The sequence below is a fragment of the Solea senegalensis genome, linkage group LG14 (assembly GCF_019176455.1).
Source record: "Solea senegalensis isolate Sse05_10M linkage group LG14, IFAPA_SoseM_1, whole genome shotgun sequence".
Taxonomy (NCBI): domain Eukaryota; kingdom Metazoa; phylum Chordata; class Actinopteri; order Pleuronectiformes; family Soleidae; genus Solea; species Solea senegalensis.
The window spans coordinates 4,768,625-4,787,693 of NC_058034.1; the positions used below are offsets into that span (position 1 = coordinate 4,768,625).

The 19,069-nt window shown below is 41.1% G+C and overlaps 1 protein-coding gene across 9 annotated transcripts in view; it reads right to left on the minus strand.

Moving 5' to 3' along the window:
* Window positions 1-11,249, minus strand: part of celf5a (cugbp, Elav-like family member 5a) — a 173,980-nt gene extending 162,731 nt beyond the window's left edge. For 6 of the 9 annotated variants that reach the window (XM_044044284.1, XM_044044282.1, XM_044044281.1 and 3 more), the window contains exon 1: window positions 10,839-11,248. In XM_044044284.1, the coding sequence (XP_043900219.1) occupies window positions 10,839-11,199 (361 nt within the window). In that variant the 5' untranslated portion in view covers window positions 11,200-11,248. Of the gene's footprint in view, window positions 1-10,838 lie in introns of all 9 variants that reach the window. The other 3 variants (XM_044044283.1, XM_044044279.1, XM_044044276.1) reach the window with 2 other exon arrangements.
* Between the last annotated feature and the right edge of the window lie 7,820 nt (window positions 11,250-19,069).

Genomic DNA, 19,069 nt, shown 5'->3' on the forward strand with positions numbered 1-19,069 from the left:
GGGTGTGGTATTTTTTCATGATCAATACTGGGGCAAAGAAGCCATAATTGCAACGTAGGAAGATGACACTCACCATCACTGAGGTTAAATAGTTCTCTCTGCGGACAAGTGGTGCTTCATGTAAAATCCAACTGTGGAGTATTCCTCTCAAAAGCTTACATATAACTACTTATAACTGGTTCCAACATGAAGAACACTGCAAATAGTAGCCGACTGTGTTTGAGAAAAAAATCAACATATACAGTATTATGTTATCAAGTCGTGGAAAACAAATGGTTTAACGCAACAGAAACCGATGAGAAAGTACAAATAACACGTAAAAACTGCAACACGTCAGGCTGCATTAGGATTAGAAACAAGTAAAACTTAAAATTGGATTTTTAAAATACCAATGCAAAGAGATTACCAAGTCAAGAGTTTAGGGACAGCAACAAGGAAAGCTTCATTAAATAAAAAAAAGGGGGCTGAAAACATTATGCATGCAGTTTCAACAAGTGCACAGTTCCTAATGTTGTTTGGCAATTTGGGGACGTAATGAGACAAACTGCAACTGGCCGGTCATTCCCAAGTGGGCTGGTATGTGTATGTGGCTCAGGATCACTTGGGATACAGCACTTTCTGCATCTGCGGTCAGTGCTATGGTCTTAAATGTCAGCCTTGGCTTTTGTAGACTGTGTGGGTATTTCATTCCTCTCCTTCTATTAAAGCCAAGGCCCGATCTATATATACATCTAGTGGCCTGCATCCCTGATGAGCAAGCTAATTGACACAGTTAATGGATGGAGTTTCACAGAGCTGTAAATAATGTGTAGGTTCACACTAACTCCCTCACGCTGTGTTACGTCTGGGAGGGCATGGGAGTTTACCTGCCAAGTCCCGTCTCTCGATCCCTCCCATGTCCAGCCAAGTCTGCTCGGGCCAGGGGATTTACACAGAAATCAATAAAAGTTTCTCTGAGGGTCCCCGCCCTCGCTCAAGAAAGTCAGAAAACTGCATCTCCTCTTTTTGTACCACAGCAACCTCGCAGAAAAACAAACAAGTCAAAGCAAACGGGAAATAATAAAATCGCTCTCACTTGTCTCCCACCTATTTATCTCCTGTCGTAAACAACATATATTACGTTTCCAATGATTTCATGCACCGGATACATTATTCCGAACGTTCTCTTTCAAAAGGTTAAAAGCGTTTAAACCTTTGGGACAGATCAATTGATCATTGCGGAGCCACATTCATAGATGACTGGCAGCGGCAAACTGACTGTGGACTGAGAGACCAAGCAGGTCTCCAGTCACTTTGATTTTACAAATTGAGAGATACCTTTAAAGACAGCACTTCAAAGGCCCAGGGGTAGCTTGGATGAAGTGACTGAAAGAGGAACGTGGTGGAAAAATGTGTGCGAGGGGGAGAAAAACCGATACTCGGCTACACCAGCGCGCTCACATTCTTCTTCATTATACAACTACACACAGGCCACCTTGAGAGGAAACACTAATTGTACACATCTTTATAAGCAAACTTGTAATGACTACTCTGCTGCTTATTGTTGTTCCATCCTTTCAATGTATGCACTGAATGGAACGTAGACACATATTTTCAATTACAACCCTGCATGCCACGGGAAAAAAAAATACGACTCTGTGTCGCTGTCCCTACGTTCATCGTGTTTATTTGTCTCGTGTCACTACTGAAAGAAAGAGGAGTTTTAATTAACACTAATGGTCTGAGTAACAAGCACCAGGGTGTTAAGGGCATTGACATATTCCTATAGTAACCACATACAGCCTAATTAATTCCTGAGATATTCTGCCTGTCTAATTATGGACGCACAGTCAGGGAGTCACATAAGGTGTGGAACGATAGATATGTGGATGGATAGACAGACAGACAGACAGACAGACTTACTGTCTATCCATTTTAATTCAACCATATTATCATATGATCACAGAAACACAAATTCCATACGCCATCTGTCTCTTCTGCACCATTCAAGGTTCAATTTGCTTGTATCACACGTGCAAAAATGAAAAAGAAACACATATATACTGATGCAATACATCTCCAGTACAAAGCCCCAGACCAGTTTGTGTCTCTGGCAATAAAGTACACAGGCTGTTACATACTGCATTTGCTCCTTCACTGGGGAAGATAAATGGGAGGGGTAAGGGGAGCGATGGCTGTGTGATGGAAGCAAGGGGGTGTGAGGGGGGAACAGAGGGGAGAGATGAGGGGGACAGAGCCCTGCAGCCGTCTCTCCCCCATTCTCTGCGTTCTTTTGAGCACAGTATGGGAGCAGTCTTTTGGGGGTAGGCTGGCAGGCAATCAGTGATGTCATGCCAGCAGTGCAGCGACGGCAGCTTAACCTATTTTCGGAAATACCACAGAATTTCTATATATAACCATGCTGAGCAGCATGGATCTTCAAACATCCCTGACGGACCTGAACATTCATAGACAGTTTTCGATCTTAAATATGATGGGGACTGTTTCATATCTGTGGAGAATGGTCTGAACGTTGATGGTATCTTATTGTAAATAAACATCTGTTATTGCGTCTCAGCTATCTATATGACCATGTGATGACTGGTGACCTGTCCAGGGTGTCCTCTGCCATTCACCCTATGTCAACTGGGCACCAACCCTCATGTGGCAGATAAAGCGGTAGAAGATGAATTAATGAATTAATGAATAATAACAGTTAGAACTTAGTAAAAGAATAAGCTACATTAGCAGCAGGGGCACCTGAGTTAATATTGAAATGACTATTAGTTATTACACATACCAAATTTGGCCTCTGCTTGTCCTTGTCATAGACTGAAGTCTATGTAATCAAAGGTAGATTTCCAGTTTGAACAGTGACACCTTGTAAGTAAGAAATAGCAGGTATGTAATCTCTATGGCAAAATGAGCCTCCTTCTCTCATGATTTATAACATCAGTAAGCATTTATCTGAAGCGTTAATGATCTAAGTCTATAGTTTCACGTCTTCTTCAATAGATTATGATGTACATTTTGTAAAATTACATTCCCACTTAGAGGAAAGTGAACAATAAAGTGTGGTACATACAAGTGGATACCATTTGTGATTGACAGCTAGTATCAAAAACTGTTCAAACTGTAAATCTTGAGGCTTCACATCAGGAGTTCATTCTGCAACCTGACCACTGTGTCCATTTTTGTATACAGTCAATAGTCCTCCACCCTGTATCCCCAGTGCACCCCTGCAGTTCTAAACCTGTCATAGAGATCCTCCATGTCCTAAGCTAAGCCATCACTCTCTTCTCCCATTGCTTCGGGATAAAAGCAACCATTTGTTTCTGCATCTCAGACAAACAATTTTCTTCTCCACCATACATCCATTGTTCTGTGCCCATGTGCCTGTCTGTCATTTGCCTTGTGGGCCTGGCTGCATACATGTGCCATCCTCCCTCTACAATAACCCTCTGTCACACTGGGCTATGTGACAGAGAGGGATGAAGTGAAAGTGCTAAATCATAGCCGCTCAGCTTTGTTATTGCGTGCACTCTCAGACAGATACATGTACAACATGTATGCATTGTTCACCCACACCAGCATCAAGAGCTCAGCCATTTGGCGATCAGAGAGATGTGACAGCTTGACTAATCTGTGATTGTTTTCTGGTCAAAACATGAGGTTAGCGAGGCCTCCAAGGGCAAAGTACTATAAGGCAAGACAAATAACTTATTATTTTGCAGGCTTGTACAAGGCTTTATCGCATGAGTTCTCCTAAACCATTCCAAAATGGAGAGGGATTATCACAAAACATTGCATTAAAATCTCCTCTCTCCCCTCTCTCTTGTTATTTCATTTTCCCTCTAAAATGAATCTGTGCCCAGTCAGGCTCAAACACAACATTAAAGAGCTCATGCTATTCTAACAGAAACCACCAACCCCCTCCTCCCTTGCTCTCTCCTTTTTTCTTTTCGTGCCTTTATAACTCCCCCTTCATAAGAGTACACTCTCTTCTGTAGGCTATAGCACTCTCTACTAAGCTACCCATACAAAATAGATAGGCTTCTGTCTCTCTCTATTTAGACTAAGGAAATAGCTGTAACCTTTGTGTATGAACGAGAAGGTGGTACATCTCTACAGACTAGGAGAGAAAAACGAGACCTGCATATACTGCAGATAATTCAACAAAATATCCTTTTATTCAATCCGAAAACCCTGTTAGTGCAGGTATGAGAAAGAACCAATAACAATTTCTAATAGACTCACATTACTCCTTTTGTGTATTATTTTATAGCATTTGGAATCTGTAATGCAGCATTACTGCCTCCTTTTCTTTTGCAAAACCAATATAGCAATACAAGTTTTTGTCTCCTTAAAATACTTATTTGACCAGTGCTGCAAGCTTTGTTGTCATATTTACTGCCATTAACATAGAACACAACAACATTATCAAAACTTTAAACATAGAGAAACCACAACACGGCAAACTTGATTAAAAAAAGCAGTGAAAACCAAATCTTGTTACATAATAAATATATAATAACAGGTTAGTTGTATGCTAAACTGTTTAGAACTGTGGTTTTCATGTCTCTTAATACAACACTGCTGGCAAAGTCCACAGTCAAAACAAAACCAGCATAGAGCTTTATTATGTCACTCATTCACTCACTGATACTCTACTGCTTTATCCTCCACATGAGGGTTGCAGGGTACACCCTGGACAGGTCACCAGTCCATCACAGGGCCACATAGTTCACTCTCACCCACCTACACACCTACTGTCAATTAAAAAAAGAGAACAATGTAGCTTCTTCTATTGCATCTTCTGTTTAACTGTTGTCGTTCATTCATCTTCCACAGCTTTATCCTTCACATGAGGGTTGCAGGGGGCACTGGCGCCAATCCCGGCTGACATAGGGTAAAAGGAGGGGTCACACACTGGACAGTTCGCCAGTACATCACAGGGCCACATGGAGTCAAAGAACCAGAGTGTTCAATTTGCCGAATCTGCCCAAAATCTGCATTTTTTTGGACTGTGAGACGAAACCGGAGAACCCACGCACACACATGCAAACTTCACCCAACCAGGTCGCGAACCCAGGTCTTCTTGCTGCAAAGGCAAGAGTTTCTTTTTGTCCATTTAGTAAAAAAAAAAAGAAAAAAGTACTGTTTTCATAAACCTGTGTCTCTATGATAAAGTGAGCCTATATCTTTCCCCTGAAACCTCTAAGTACATCTTCCCACTTCTATCCCGACTCCCAGACACACAGCACCAGCAAATATATTCCACAAAGGTCACAGAATAAAGGCACTTCCAATATATGGAAAGCAAAATGTACTGCAAGGCACAATGACTGTTGCATCGGTGCAGGAAATCAATCCATCTGAAAGGTTCTCTTGGGCAGGGATTTCGGGGGGGGTGGGAGAGGCAAAACAGAATAAAAGCTAGGTAGGTTTGGTTTGCAGACACTAACCTCCAGCAGAGCACGGCCTTGTCGGCATCTGAGATTGGCAATCTCTTTGGAAAACCAACAGAAAAGGGAGAAGAAGGAGGCCGCACTCCTCATCTCAAAGTCAAGGCCCATAGTGCCTGTCAGTACCAGTTGAGCTGCTGCATCTTTTATGAGGAATGCCCTGTTGCTTATTACAATATTTACAGACGTTTAAAGATAGCGAGGCGAGTGTTGTTACTGCATTAGCTTGGCTCGGTGGCCTTCACTCACTGGCCCTGACAGAAGATTTTGCTCAAGATTTGTTAAACCGAATCACTGCACACGACTGCAAGCAGACTGAGAAATGTTCTTTTTTTTCTCATACACAGGAGGATTTTATTTCTTCCTAAAACCTTATTTCATTTAATTAAATGAATAATGATATCACAGTGTGTTTATGTAAGTATTATTCACGACCCTTCTAAAGCTGTGTTTATGGTCTGTAACTGAATTTATTCCATCTGTTTCCTCAGGGGAAGGTTGTCCTACAACAGCGCCATGATCTTTGACACCTCCCATAAGGACCCCCACAAAACAGACACATGTAGATTAATGCACACTTCCCTTCTATCAAAGAGGACAGTAAAGCCTCTTTTACACTAACACAAGTGAGTCTCAACCTGTGCGGGTAACTGTGAATAAAATCATAGCTCAGTGGCTGCTATTTTGCATACAAACTTTAATTCTGACGGCTATACGGACAGTTGGAGGATGAATGTTGCACCGGAGGCGGCACATTGTGAAGAACAATGTTCCCACTGATGCCATTCAGAGCTGGAGCTGAACGATTTTAAATAAATACCTAACTGCGATTGCGATGTGATATCGGACGGAACGCTCATTTTTACGTCATTATTTTCATTTTCATTCAAGGACATATTTAAAGTGTGATATTTGTGCATATCTGTGAGGAACAAAGATGTTCTCTTCAGTCTAGAGTTGTTCCGATTCCGATACCAATATCGGAAATGCCTCCGATACTGCAGAAAATTTGGGTATCGGCGAGTACTGGAGTCCATGCACCGATCCGATACCACGTAATTTATTAGAGCTTCGTTAGCTCTGGCACGGTTCTTCTTCACGACTCTTGAACCAGTTGCGCTGTGCTGTTTTAGAGGTGTGAAGAAGAACTGATCACCCGACACCTGTAGACAAGGAGCTAACGTTAGCTCATCATGTTAGCTCATCATCATCATGTTAGCTCATCATGTCAGCGACAATCTGGAGTCATGTAAAAATGATGTCACGCACGTCGTCATGGAAACATGAAGCTCTGTCAAAACAAACGTACGAGCTGAAAAATGAAATAACATATCACTGGTAAAAATAAATGGTGTCCATTTGCTGTATTTGTTCATATTTAAGGGTTTAACCCGAGCCAAACCTTACCACCAATGATAATCATATCACCGTCATGCAGGCGTCGTATGATATATTTTTCTTTATAACACACTGGTATCGGTACTCTGTATCGGCCGATACCCACAGCACAAGTATCGGAATCGTTATCGGGAGGGAAAAAATGGCATCGGAACATCTCTACTTCAGTATTGCGCCTCCTCTGATTTGAAGATCGCACTGGGCTTTATTGCGATTTCGATCAAATTTAATAAGCGAAAGACTTCAACTACCCAGAGCTTTCTATAATCTGTGCTCATGCCTTTTCATTTTAGTGTATAGTAAAAACGTTAGTCTCATATTAATACTGTGTCATTTTGGTTTAATGAATATGCCGTCGCAGCGATTCCCATTTCCTTGCGTCGCTCCTGTTTACAGGGAGGACCACCCACAGAGGAACACTATCCATCAGCCTGACTCAGAGGATGAAAGAAATAAAAACATGAATAAATATTTCATTAGATTATTATTTGATTTAATGTGCTTCTGCTTGGCTGAGGTATATGGCAATATCTCTGGTCCATTTATTAATGCATTAACACAATGATACTCAACACTAGCTTAATATTTCTGGGCAGCCTCATCTGGCAGATTGGAGCGGTTATGAGTGTTGTTTTGTCTCTCTGCATTTTCTGCTCTGCTGAATCACACCTGCAGGTAAAAAAAGAACATATTCTCTCTCCTGCTCTATTGCTCTACTTTGAGTACACGTTACTCAACAGAATGAGGGGAGATTAGTCAATCTCAGTCAAACCCAAAGGATATAATCCATCTTGACAAATAGAGCAATTCAACAGAAATCTACAGCCGAAATAAATAGCGAGCTCTGCTCTGAGGGCACGTTCAGTTTTTTTTTGAACTGTCAATTTAAACAAAAAAAGGAAAGTTGAAAAGCAGCAATGCAAACACATAAATAAAAAAGAAAACTACTTTTTTCATGACAACCCATTAGCCCTGGTTCTGCATACATGCATGTGCATATGAAAGTGTGTGTTCTACATGTGCTGTAAATGGAAGCTAATTAGAGCCGCAGGGAGAAGTTTTCACAGTCTGGGATAAATTCAACATCAGGAAATCCTCTACCTATTAATACCAATTGGGCGACAATAATTGGCAGGCCATCGATGGCGTGGGCAGAATTAATCATTTGAAGAGGCAGACTAGACTGAATTTTTAATTGGCAGAGGCAGTCACTGTTTAGGGAGGCAACCAGCTGATCACCCGAGAGACTGCTGCTTCAGACAATGCACATTTGCTAATCCTCCTGAGTCAAGTTATTATGGCCATGCATTATTATCACGCTTTACGAACTAATTCCATGTTTTCCCTCGTGGATTACCTGGGGTGTGGGATGGACGGTGAGTGAATGAGGGGGCGCGGGGGCAAAGGGTAAAGGTCTGTACAAACTCCGCAAGAACAGAGCAATGTGTTCTCTGCTGCGAGAAAAGAATGACGTCATTTTCTTGCAGCCCCCTTTTTTCTTGAGTTCTTGACGCATCATCTGGGAAGAACTTTTTGCTTGTGCGTTGTTCGACAACGATAACTGTGCGATTGGCCAGAAATGCGAAGTGGGCGCGGTATAATGCTCTACGAGGAGTTCTGCACTTGAGTTTCTCGTGAAATATAAAAATGTCCTGGCCAGAACTAACACGTTTGTCTGTTTTGCAGAGTATGTGCAGGCCTTTACTATTGAACACAAAAACAGCAAAATGCAGACGAAATGACGACAAATAATGTGCATATGTCATGTGTGTCTTTCTACCTGGATCCCTGCTTAATAACATTAACTATGAAAATACAGATTATTCACATATTAGGGTCAATTGTTGAAGCAGAATTCATTACACTGAAAGCTGTTACATTTCACTGACTTACCTGCAATTAATCACAAAAGGGGAGATGTTAAGAAATAAAGAATTCACTTTTTAAGTCATCTCATCCTGTCTTATGTCAGTGTTTCTCAATCCTGGTCCTGCAGACACACTGCCCTGCACGTTTTAGATGTTTCCCGGCTCCAACACACCTGATGCTAATGGTCACAGGCCTGTGACGTCTGGTAACGAGCCATTTATTTGAATCAGGTGTGTTGGAGCAGGGAAACTCCTAAAATGCAGGGCAGCGTGTCCCCACGACCAGGATCGTTGGACGACCCTCATCTACCCGAGTTAATGTTTGTTAGTTATGTATCCACCAGAATAAAGGGCTGAAATAATAAGAATAATCGTAAGAAAGTCAATTATTTTTACTCTACTGCTGACAATAAAAGATTGCAGTTGAAATGCATGTGTCAAATGGCTTCTATGTGTTATTTTCTCTTTATGAACGTACATCCAGGAGCCTAAATTATCATTTCCCTGACACCTTAATGAAGCAACACTCACTCAAAACCCCTGCAATCATTATGCAACACAGGGCAATGGCAGTTTGGCATGTTGGCACACACACACACACGCACGCACACGCGTACATGAAGGCCAAGTGTCTTCCTGTCTTCAAGCTGACTATCAGTCATAAGATCACTTTTGGCTGTGGCTAATGATAGCTGGTATGACATCTTCATCAAGTTTAACATTTATTATAATGATAATCATTTAATTTTTTTCCCTTGAACACTAAGTCTGACTAAGGGTTCCGCACACGAGTGTCATGGAAAGACATTTCCGATGCTGTGAAGGTGGTTCTCGATGTCATAGTAGACACGACACTGTTCGCGGTGTTAGCAAGCGGCATTTACATCACTGTCACAGATCGCTGTTTGTCTTTGCCAAATGTCACTGCAATGGAAGGCTTATCTCCTGCACTAACATCACTCACACATCAGCATCTGCTCTGCACGAAGATGCGAGATGAAGAATCTAAAATGGCATTCGGAGAGAGAGAGAGAGCGAGAGCGCGAGAGAAGAGCTGTGACAAAATGACAGTCATGGCTACGTGGTCACGTGGCTCTGTGGTCGATTGGGGCAAGTTTTAGGGATCAAACCGTAAAATATCGTGCAAAAGAAGGAGATCTTCTTTTCGCCTCCCTTTGATTTATGATATGGTGTTGCAGACAATATCAACAGTGTATCTTGTGACTTTATAATTACAGTAAATCCAATAATTATGATACTGCTGGCAGTTCACGGTGAATTATGATGATAAATGAAAGTGTAAATGTCACAGGGTTATTATTTACACCTGTGTTGCATGTGATTTACACACACACACACACAAACTAAATGAACAAAAAGTAAAGTTTGTGATGGTGATGATGATGATGATGATGATGATGTCTACACTGCGTGTCGTGACATTTCTTCTCCACCCACTCATCCTCAGTGGACTGTTGCTCGGGGTAGGTGGAGGTTGTCAGTGTGCACGGTGAGCTGAGTGGACTTACACCCACTGCCTCCCTCAGTCTTCCATTTCAACGGAAGCGGCACTGCATCACTGCCCACTCTGCGTGGCGACGTCCGTCATCTTGTGACAGTTCTCGCGCCCCGTGGACGGAGAGACGGCACTGTGGCGCTGAACTGATTTCTCTCGCGCCTCAGTCTTGCTCCATCCACACATGGGGGAGATGTTATAGGAAGCATATGGATGAATAAATGATGCCTTGGAAGATGGGACTGCATGGCAGGAGGAGAGGCTTTTTAAAAATGCAGCTTCTGCCCCACTTAAGGGGAAACATACTCTTCAATTGCAATAAAATGAAGAACGTGCACTTTGAATCGCAATTGCACAAAAAAAGTGACATAAAATGATGATAATACTAAAAATAAATAAATAAAAAAACTATCGTTAAACGACGACTGTTGTGGAATGAAGTTATTTGAGCTCTAAATGAAACATGAATACATACTTCTTTTACACGCAAATATAAACGCTCCACTTTACTATTGTCGCACATATTCATTCAAAGGACACACCTCCTAATAAGAAACAATTATTCAGATAAATAAAGGGCCTCGCAGCCATTTGAGACGTTTGACACGTTACCTTTGTGCATGCCGGTGTATCGGTCCTTGAGAACTGTCAGTTCGTGGATTTTCCCAAACTGTTCAAACAGAGGTTTGAGGTCTTTCTCCTCCAAGTTCCGCGGTATCTGCCCGATAAACAGCTTAATGGCATCTTGGTCTTTCATGTTGCCGCTCTCCGGATGAATTGATATGGGTTCTGACCCGTTCATGGGTTTCGGGAATGTGAACTGAGGGTACTGGTGCTGGTGTGGGATAAATAGTAGTGGTTGTTGGGTCGGTGGTTCTCCCGGTCCGGTGAAAACCAGGCTGGAGTAAGCGGACTGGGGCTGCTGAGGATGATGCTGCTGCCTTCTTGTTTCAGTCTGAGTGAATCTGGCCATTCTGAGCTGCAGGAGCACAGTGGATAATAATGACAACACACACACACACACTCACATATACACACACTGGGAGACACACACACTCTATGAGAGAGCAAGCTCTCAGCTGGAAACCGGGCTGACTTTCTATCCGACACACACACACACACACACACACACACACACACAGCAAGGCAGGAAAGAGGGGGCGATAGTGGAAGTATAAACGCACAATAGAGATATTAGACGCTCTGGAGCGACACCCAGTGTTCGTTTTAAGTACTTCAGCTTTGGGAAATAGTAAGGGAATTAGTTTTTTTTCTCAAAGTTGGTTTTGTTTTGGGGGGTTTTGTGTAGCAGCTGCAGCTGTTTGTCTGCTCACTGAACAAACCATGGAGTAGCAGCCTTTTGTTTTTGTGTCCCTCAAACTTGGAACAGACTTCCTGAAAATCTAAGGTCTGCGTCTACCCGAGAATCTTAAAACTGTTTTGTTGATTTGACAGAGCTTTTTAAGAATCAGCAACTCCCATCTCCAGCAGTGTTGTGCAAATACTTTAAAACTATACTTAATTACAAAATTCAATCTCTACTTTACTTTGTTATTTATATTTCTGGCAACTTTTACTACATTTCCTAAATAAATTGTGTATTCCAATACATTACACATAACTATCTAAGAAGAAGAGTTGGCATTATGGTCTGTATTTGCACAGAGCGTTTCTAGTCTTGATGAGCAGCTTTACAGGGTTAAGTGTAACAGGGCCAGGAATTGAACCCACAACCTTCCAGCTGAAAGACAACTCGCCCTACCACTGAGCCGCCACGGTTCACTCCGAAATCCTCCCTTTTTAAATACTTTTACTCCTAAAAGAAGTACATTTTATATCAGAAAATTACTTTTGATACTTACGTACAGTAAATGTCATTTACTTCAAGACTTTTACTTAAGTATAATTCTAAAAAAGTGACTTCAATTTCTACCAAGGTCGTTTTCTGGTAACATATACTTTTACTTAAGTATCCCTTTAAGGTACTTTATACAGGACTGATCTCGAGTGTAATGCCTTTATTTATGTATGTATACTAATTTTTCCTGCACCAAAATAGCAACGCAAATGCCATTTATTTTAATATCTCCTAGGCAATAAAACAGATATCTGTATCTGACAGAAAAGTGACTCACGTCTGCTCTCAGTCGTTAATCTATATGCTCCCTCTCTTTGAATAAGGCAGAAATAGTGTTTATTATTTTTTTCCCCCAAAGTGATTGGATCTGTCTGCAAAAGATAAAGATCCTGTCTGTCATTATTTATCAACTATTTCTCCCGATTGTGCTTTTAAAACAAAAGTATTTTAACATTTCAAAGTGTGTTGAAATATACTGTTATAATAAAAGTATCAAAACAAGATAGTGAGTGCCCTGGATTAAACACGAGAAGTTATATGACTGTAAAGTGAATGCAAGTCAAGGCGAGTGGTATTGTAATCGGCAATCGTTCATTAGGTTGAGTCAAGGGACCAGCAAACATTAACCACAATTAGGAGACTTACTGTAAGTACTTTCCAAATAGCACACAGGCTAATCCCCCAAGAGAAGCTTTTATTTGCATCATTTGCTTTCTCTTTGCAAATTCTGTCAATAGCACTCAGATCCAAATCCATCATCTAAATCCAAATGCTGACATGTGAAAAACCCATTTTTAAAACAAGTAATGTAAAACAGAGGGTGCAGTTTGGCCTTCAACGTATAGCCACAAAACCACCATTCAACTAAAATCACATCTGCTGGACAGATTTCTAATTGCAGCCAATTTAACAGTGGATTAAATAAAGTGATATACTGTCTGTGACAGCAGGCTCAAGGCTGTGAGGTGAATCAATACTGCTGCTGCTGCTGCTGGAGTCGGCACCACACAGGTCCAATCCTAGAACTTTGACTTACACTTAATCTGAATTCAGTGCAGCGTCCCTACCTGTAGAAGTGAGGAAAGGTTGTTCAGTACAGTAAAGCGGGTCATGGTTTGCAGTTAAAAAGTAGACGGGTCAACAAAGCCGAGAAGTTTGATGAAAAACATGGGTTATCCAGGGAAGCTGCTTGTTTTCTTTGGGGGCGAATTGGGGATAATTCCAGCTCTACTGAACTGTGTTCATAATATTTCTTTCTGCAAAGGTCGATCAGTGCAAGTGCAGAGAGAAAGACATGAGCAAGCTGAGGCGCACACTGACATTAGCAGTCAATAAAACATTGGGTGGTAGCTTTGTATTATTATTATTATCATTATCATTATTATTATTATTTTTATTATTGTGAACTTGTTCTTTTGATAAGAGTATGTCATTCTTTGAGTGCAGGATGAAATATAGTTGCTGAACGTGCTGTTTGTTTTGCGTGACCAAGTCTGAGTGTTATTTTATGCTCAGTTCATGGTGTTATACATTTATTGATTAAAAGAGGCAGGGTACTGACTGAATGTGGCTGGTTGTCTGAAAGGGAATTGGCAGCGATGTGAGTTGAAGTATGTGTTCGGTGGATGGCTCAGCATGTTAGTCTGCTTACATGTGCAGTGGGGAAACAAACAGAGCAGCTCATATTGAATAAGAGCACTGAGCTGTCATGGCAGCAGCCTCTGAGGGCGGTGGAGACTATTTTTAGGGACGTGGTCAACACACAGGGAGAGGTATTGAGAACTTCCACTTCAGGGTTTTTTTATTGACCAGTGCCATTAGTGTTTCTCCGAGCTGAGGGCAGAGACAAGAAATCAATAAAGGTCACACTATTAGCTTGGAGTAAAAAGTTACATATAATTTAACTAGCTGGCGTTTATTCTGCTGCTTGTTAACCAGACTGGACTGTGAGATGGAGGCTGACTGGCTCAATGTGTTCAGGGTCCGTGGGGAAACAAAGGCAGCTGAGGGAGTAACTTTGCATTCTGTGTGCACTTGCAAGCGAAACTAAAAGACAGTCAGACACACACACACACACACACACACATACTTGCTCACTGGTTTCCATGACTTTAAAGGACATTGCATTGACTTACATTTGTTTCCTAGAGACAGACTCTAACCTTAACCATCATTACTACTGGCCTACTCCTAACCATGACCCTAACATTAACCGAAACATCTTCACCCTAAAATGCAGTAATTTAAGTTATGGGGATTCTTGTCCATAATGTAAATGTGAAAAACAAATTAAATTTATTTTTAACAAATACACACACACACACCTCCTAATCACTCATACTCTACACCTCCCCAAACTATTTCCCCCACATCCTTGCATATAATGCAAACAAATGCTAACCCTAACAATAACACTCATAGGTAAGGAAAACATACACAGTTTAATTTGCCATATGTTCTTTATTCATAAGCAAATGTTGGTGAATTTATGCAGAACTTGACAAGACAAGATGTTGCTGTTCAGGGAAAGAAGCTTCCTCTCTGCTCGGGCTGGCATGGAGAAGTAGTGGTTTAATCAGTGCTAAGAGTTGGAGACGTGTCCCCTGGTGACTAATTCACCGCTGCGCTGTGATTATGCATTGCAAAGCATGCTTGTTCAACTGTAAGCTGTTGTTCAAGGAAATTAGGCCGCGATGTGATGACGGCATGCCACGTAGGAGGCAGCGTTGCGGGCGAGTGGCTTAACAGGCTGATGAGATGTGATAAGAGCAGACTGAACTGTGGAGTCAGTGTGCCAGTGTGCACCTTCCTCTTCTGTTCTTAGGTCCTTGCACCAGAATTGGAGAACAACTGTGATATCGATCAGAGCTTTTCAAATAAACAAGTCCTGCATGCTTGTCTAACGTTGCTAATTGCAACCAAAAAAAAGAATAAGCTGTGTGGGTAAAACTTGTGTTGTCATAGTTGGTTGTGCGTACTATGAAATGAGGAGTGTTTTTTTCTGTGACGTGAACTGTAACGGAAAGAAATAATTGCACAAGAGTCCAGGCTGTGTGAAATTACAACAAGATACGGTGTTGCACATCGATAATGATACTGTATTTTGGCACAGGTAAAAGTTTATCAGTGCTAAGCTTCAATATTCAATCAATTATTTTTGAAATATTACATTTTAATAAGTTATTTGAATGAGACCCCTTATCCCGAGCTGTCAAAACAGGAATAATTGCAGGTTCTACAAATTCACACATCCTCTCTGGTGTATAAATAATCAAAAGAGACACAGCGTTGAATTTAAAACAACCATTTGAGCAACCTGGTGTCACGCTTTTTTAAATCCAATGAGGATGGAGCATGAATACAGTCATTAGTGGGGAAAAAGGTCAGAAAAGTGTCTCTATAATTATGCGCTCGCTTTGCTTTGCCCACAGGTCACTTACAGTATACTATTTATAATAATATCAGACTGGAATTGCATATTGAGTTTGTTTTACCATTATGGTTTTGAATGTTTTAAATATACCAGCCTTGGTATATTTTTAATTAGTTGTGGTTGTTTTTGTTCTTCACGAATCCTGTGCTCTCAGGAGCGTGCTTGGTCTCCTGCAGCATGTTATTATCCTCGCGTGATAAGAGAAGCGTAGGAATCCCTGAAACTGAAGAAACAGTTTTTCATATGTTTAAGATTAATTTTATCATCCCAAAGCTGCCGCCACAACAACCTTATCGCCCGCTGTGATGTTGCAGTTCTGTTCTATCACCAGCCTGTAAGGCGATTTATTATTATCATTATTATTATTAAAACAGTATTATTTCAAGATACAGGACGTCATAACAAACCAAAGTAAATATCAAGTCTGTCTGGATCGCTGCTGTTCAGTATCTCCTGCCTGTTGTTCAAACTTCCCTGTGTCCTGCGCTCAGGTCCACGCACTTACAGAGAAAATATTTATCTTCTCTCAAAATGTATATTGTGTAAATGTCAGGATGTAATATGGAGCTCAGACGTATCAGAGGATTGCTGGTATTTGAGAATGATCAAAATCCTCATGTATACTTGATCTCCTCGCTTATTAGAGCTGGGCCGACACACACTGACAGTGTTCTTTAGGTAAAGGTCTAAACAAGGTGAGGCAACCCTTCAAACCATGCAGACTTTATTTACATTAAAGTACAGTAGCAACAGTAGGATGCTAATCATTTTGTAATAGAAGATACAATTATTGATGTTTTTTATTCTACATATTTAGTTTGTATTCATATTGTTTCAGGCTACTTATTTTGTTACACAGATTTAACATTTTTATTTAACTATTTCAATCTGAAAATAATTTTACTCTTAATTCTCTTCTATTATTAGCTTTTCACTACATGTGTTTGAATAGTGCGTTTCATATTTGGACAGATCTTTACCTGTGAGTGGAACGTGCTTAACTAAAAGTGCATTCATTTGCCTTCTACAGAGATGTTGTAAAATATTGTTGTATATATTATCTGCAGAGCAAGTCACTGGGAAGTTAGTCATGTGCCACATTCAGTCTTTAGATTGTCTTTTTAAGATGTGGCTCACATGTGGCTGTAGGAAACACTCAACACCACACAAGACAATCAACAATCAACAACATATGCAAATATCAGTGGCTGCTGAACATGTACTTACACTTTCTGACCACTAGATGGAAGCGACATTCCACTGTGGATTTTCTTCACCAGGTCATGTCAGGTAAGGACACTGGAGTCTAAGTAATGACTAACTTGTGATAAATTATTGCCAGTTCCCCCTAAAGCTTTGTCTTAAATATCAATACATATAATTTAAGTTCAGTTTTGGGAGTTTGGCTTCCTTAGTCGACAATAATCTCCCTGCTTTGGCACAGAGCAAGCAAATAAGACTTCAGTAAAACTTTTTATAGTGTGTGACTAAATGAAAAACTGTGGCGTGTGAAGGCCTGAAGGAAATGTTGATGGAAGGTGCTTCAAATACTCTTCCCACACAGGTCAGGTGACACGATCTGACAGTCCAAGTATAATTTTAATTCCTGCACACACAACTTATGTATAACTTACATAACAAGTAGCTTGTTACAACAAAGTTTGGTTTCATGGTTGGGTCTAAAGACATGTCATTTTCTCTGCACATTGTTTATTTATTTGATGGTGTTTTATGACCCCCAGGGTTGTGCTTTCCATTTCCCTTTCCTTGTGTGTGTGATGGTTTGCAGGTGTGCGTGCTTGGTTGAATGACATGTGTGTGAGTATATGAAGGTGGCTCCTGGAGGTTGGCTGGTCCTGCACAGGAGGTTCCAGTATAAGGGAATCTCCATGTCTGAATGTCCCCCTTCTGTTTCATCTTAGAAATGAGTTTAGGGTTTTTAAGCAAAACTGCACAGTGTATTTGTAATTTTAAAACTAAGGTTATGTAAAAGGTGGGAATAGACTGCTGAGGTTATGGTGATCAACATTCCCCAAGCAACGGTCTGAGGGGGCAGCAGCCTTGTCTTATTCCACCCACAAATAATAGTAATAGAAATGGTGTTGACCTATCGTGGATTGTAAGGACAGAGGAGGACGGGCGGGCACAATGCTGTAATCCAAGAAACAAAGTGACAACAAACCCAACTTTCTCTATGTAATAGAAGGCCATTCTGCCTGATTGAATTTCAGAATGTCAAGGGAATGAGTCGTGATTTTGGGCAACGTGTTTCATTATCCGACTGCGTTTTTTTCACATGCTTAACAACCAAGAGGCGACAGAGCTTGCTCAGGGTCATTAAACCTTCTATTACAGAAAGAATGTTAGAGCACTTGTTAGCTGCCTTCACAGAAGTGATGTATAGGGAATACACGAGTGTCAATCTCCCACGTTGGTGTTGCAGCACACAGGAGTGAATCACATTGAGGTACAAAACTCCTATGCATGAAACAAAATGATACCACAGAGGCATAGTGTTAATAGCCCATGGCTGAGCGGAAGGTAAATGGTCTTGTGACCGTACGATTGCAGATTTGAATCGAATCCCCCACCCTTGAGCAAGGTACCCAATCCCCATTGCTCATTGTCAATTGGACACTCTAAATTGACCCCAGCCTCTGGGCGCTACATCCAGTTAAACCATGTGTTGAGCCCAAAAGTGATTGTCTGCCAAAAGGTGATTTCCACCTGCGGGAGCGCATGTAACCTGTCAACACTGTATACGTGCTGTACCTTGTGATCTAAAGGTTTCTTTCTGGCTCAAAATGTCCTGATTTCATTCATCAGGGTAATATTTGGCAGATCATACCTCACCCAGTCCCTTGTTGAAATACACTTAAAGGGCCAGTACAAGCCATTAGCCCTTTAAGACCGTTAACATTGAGTGAGCAACATCCACGGGTTAAATAACCTACAGAGAACACTTACAGTTACACTGGACAGGAAGTTGTGAAGAATGAAAGTAATATAAAGACGTTCTTAAGATAAAGTAGCTACATTAAGGCACTCACCTTGCATTTTATCAACATCTTGATCTGATCTCAAGAAATCTGGTGAAATTAAATCAAATTAAAGTGGGTGCCAAGTGCCACACAGCACAATCTGCAGCAGCACCTCATGTTAACAGCATACAGGAGTTGTTGAAACTTAACAAACCTGGAAGCAGGAGACCAGCAGTTTCCATGTGCCAACAGGCAAAAATCGTTGATTTTTCTCAATGGTATTTGGTTTAGGAGAGTGAGCAGTTTACAAAGTGACAAAAAATGTCATGTTCCATTCAGAGAAGGCTGTCTAATAGTGAGATGGAGTGACAAACATGCTCTTAAGATAGTGTAGAGTGCAGTGTTTTGGTGAGAGAAGTTACAACTCTAATTGTCCCCATTTTCCTGAACCCCTCACTCAGCATTAAAAGGTAAGAATGTGTGTTATACATATTGCATCAGAACAAACTAGACGTAACCTTGCAAACCCAGGCGTCCTTTTGAACTGACGTCTTTAAGCTCTACCGTGATT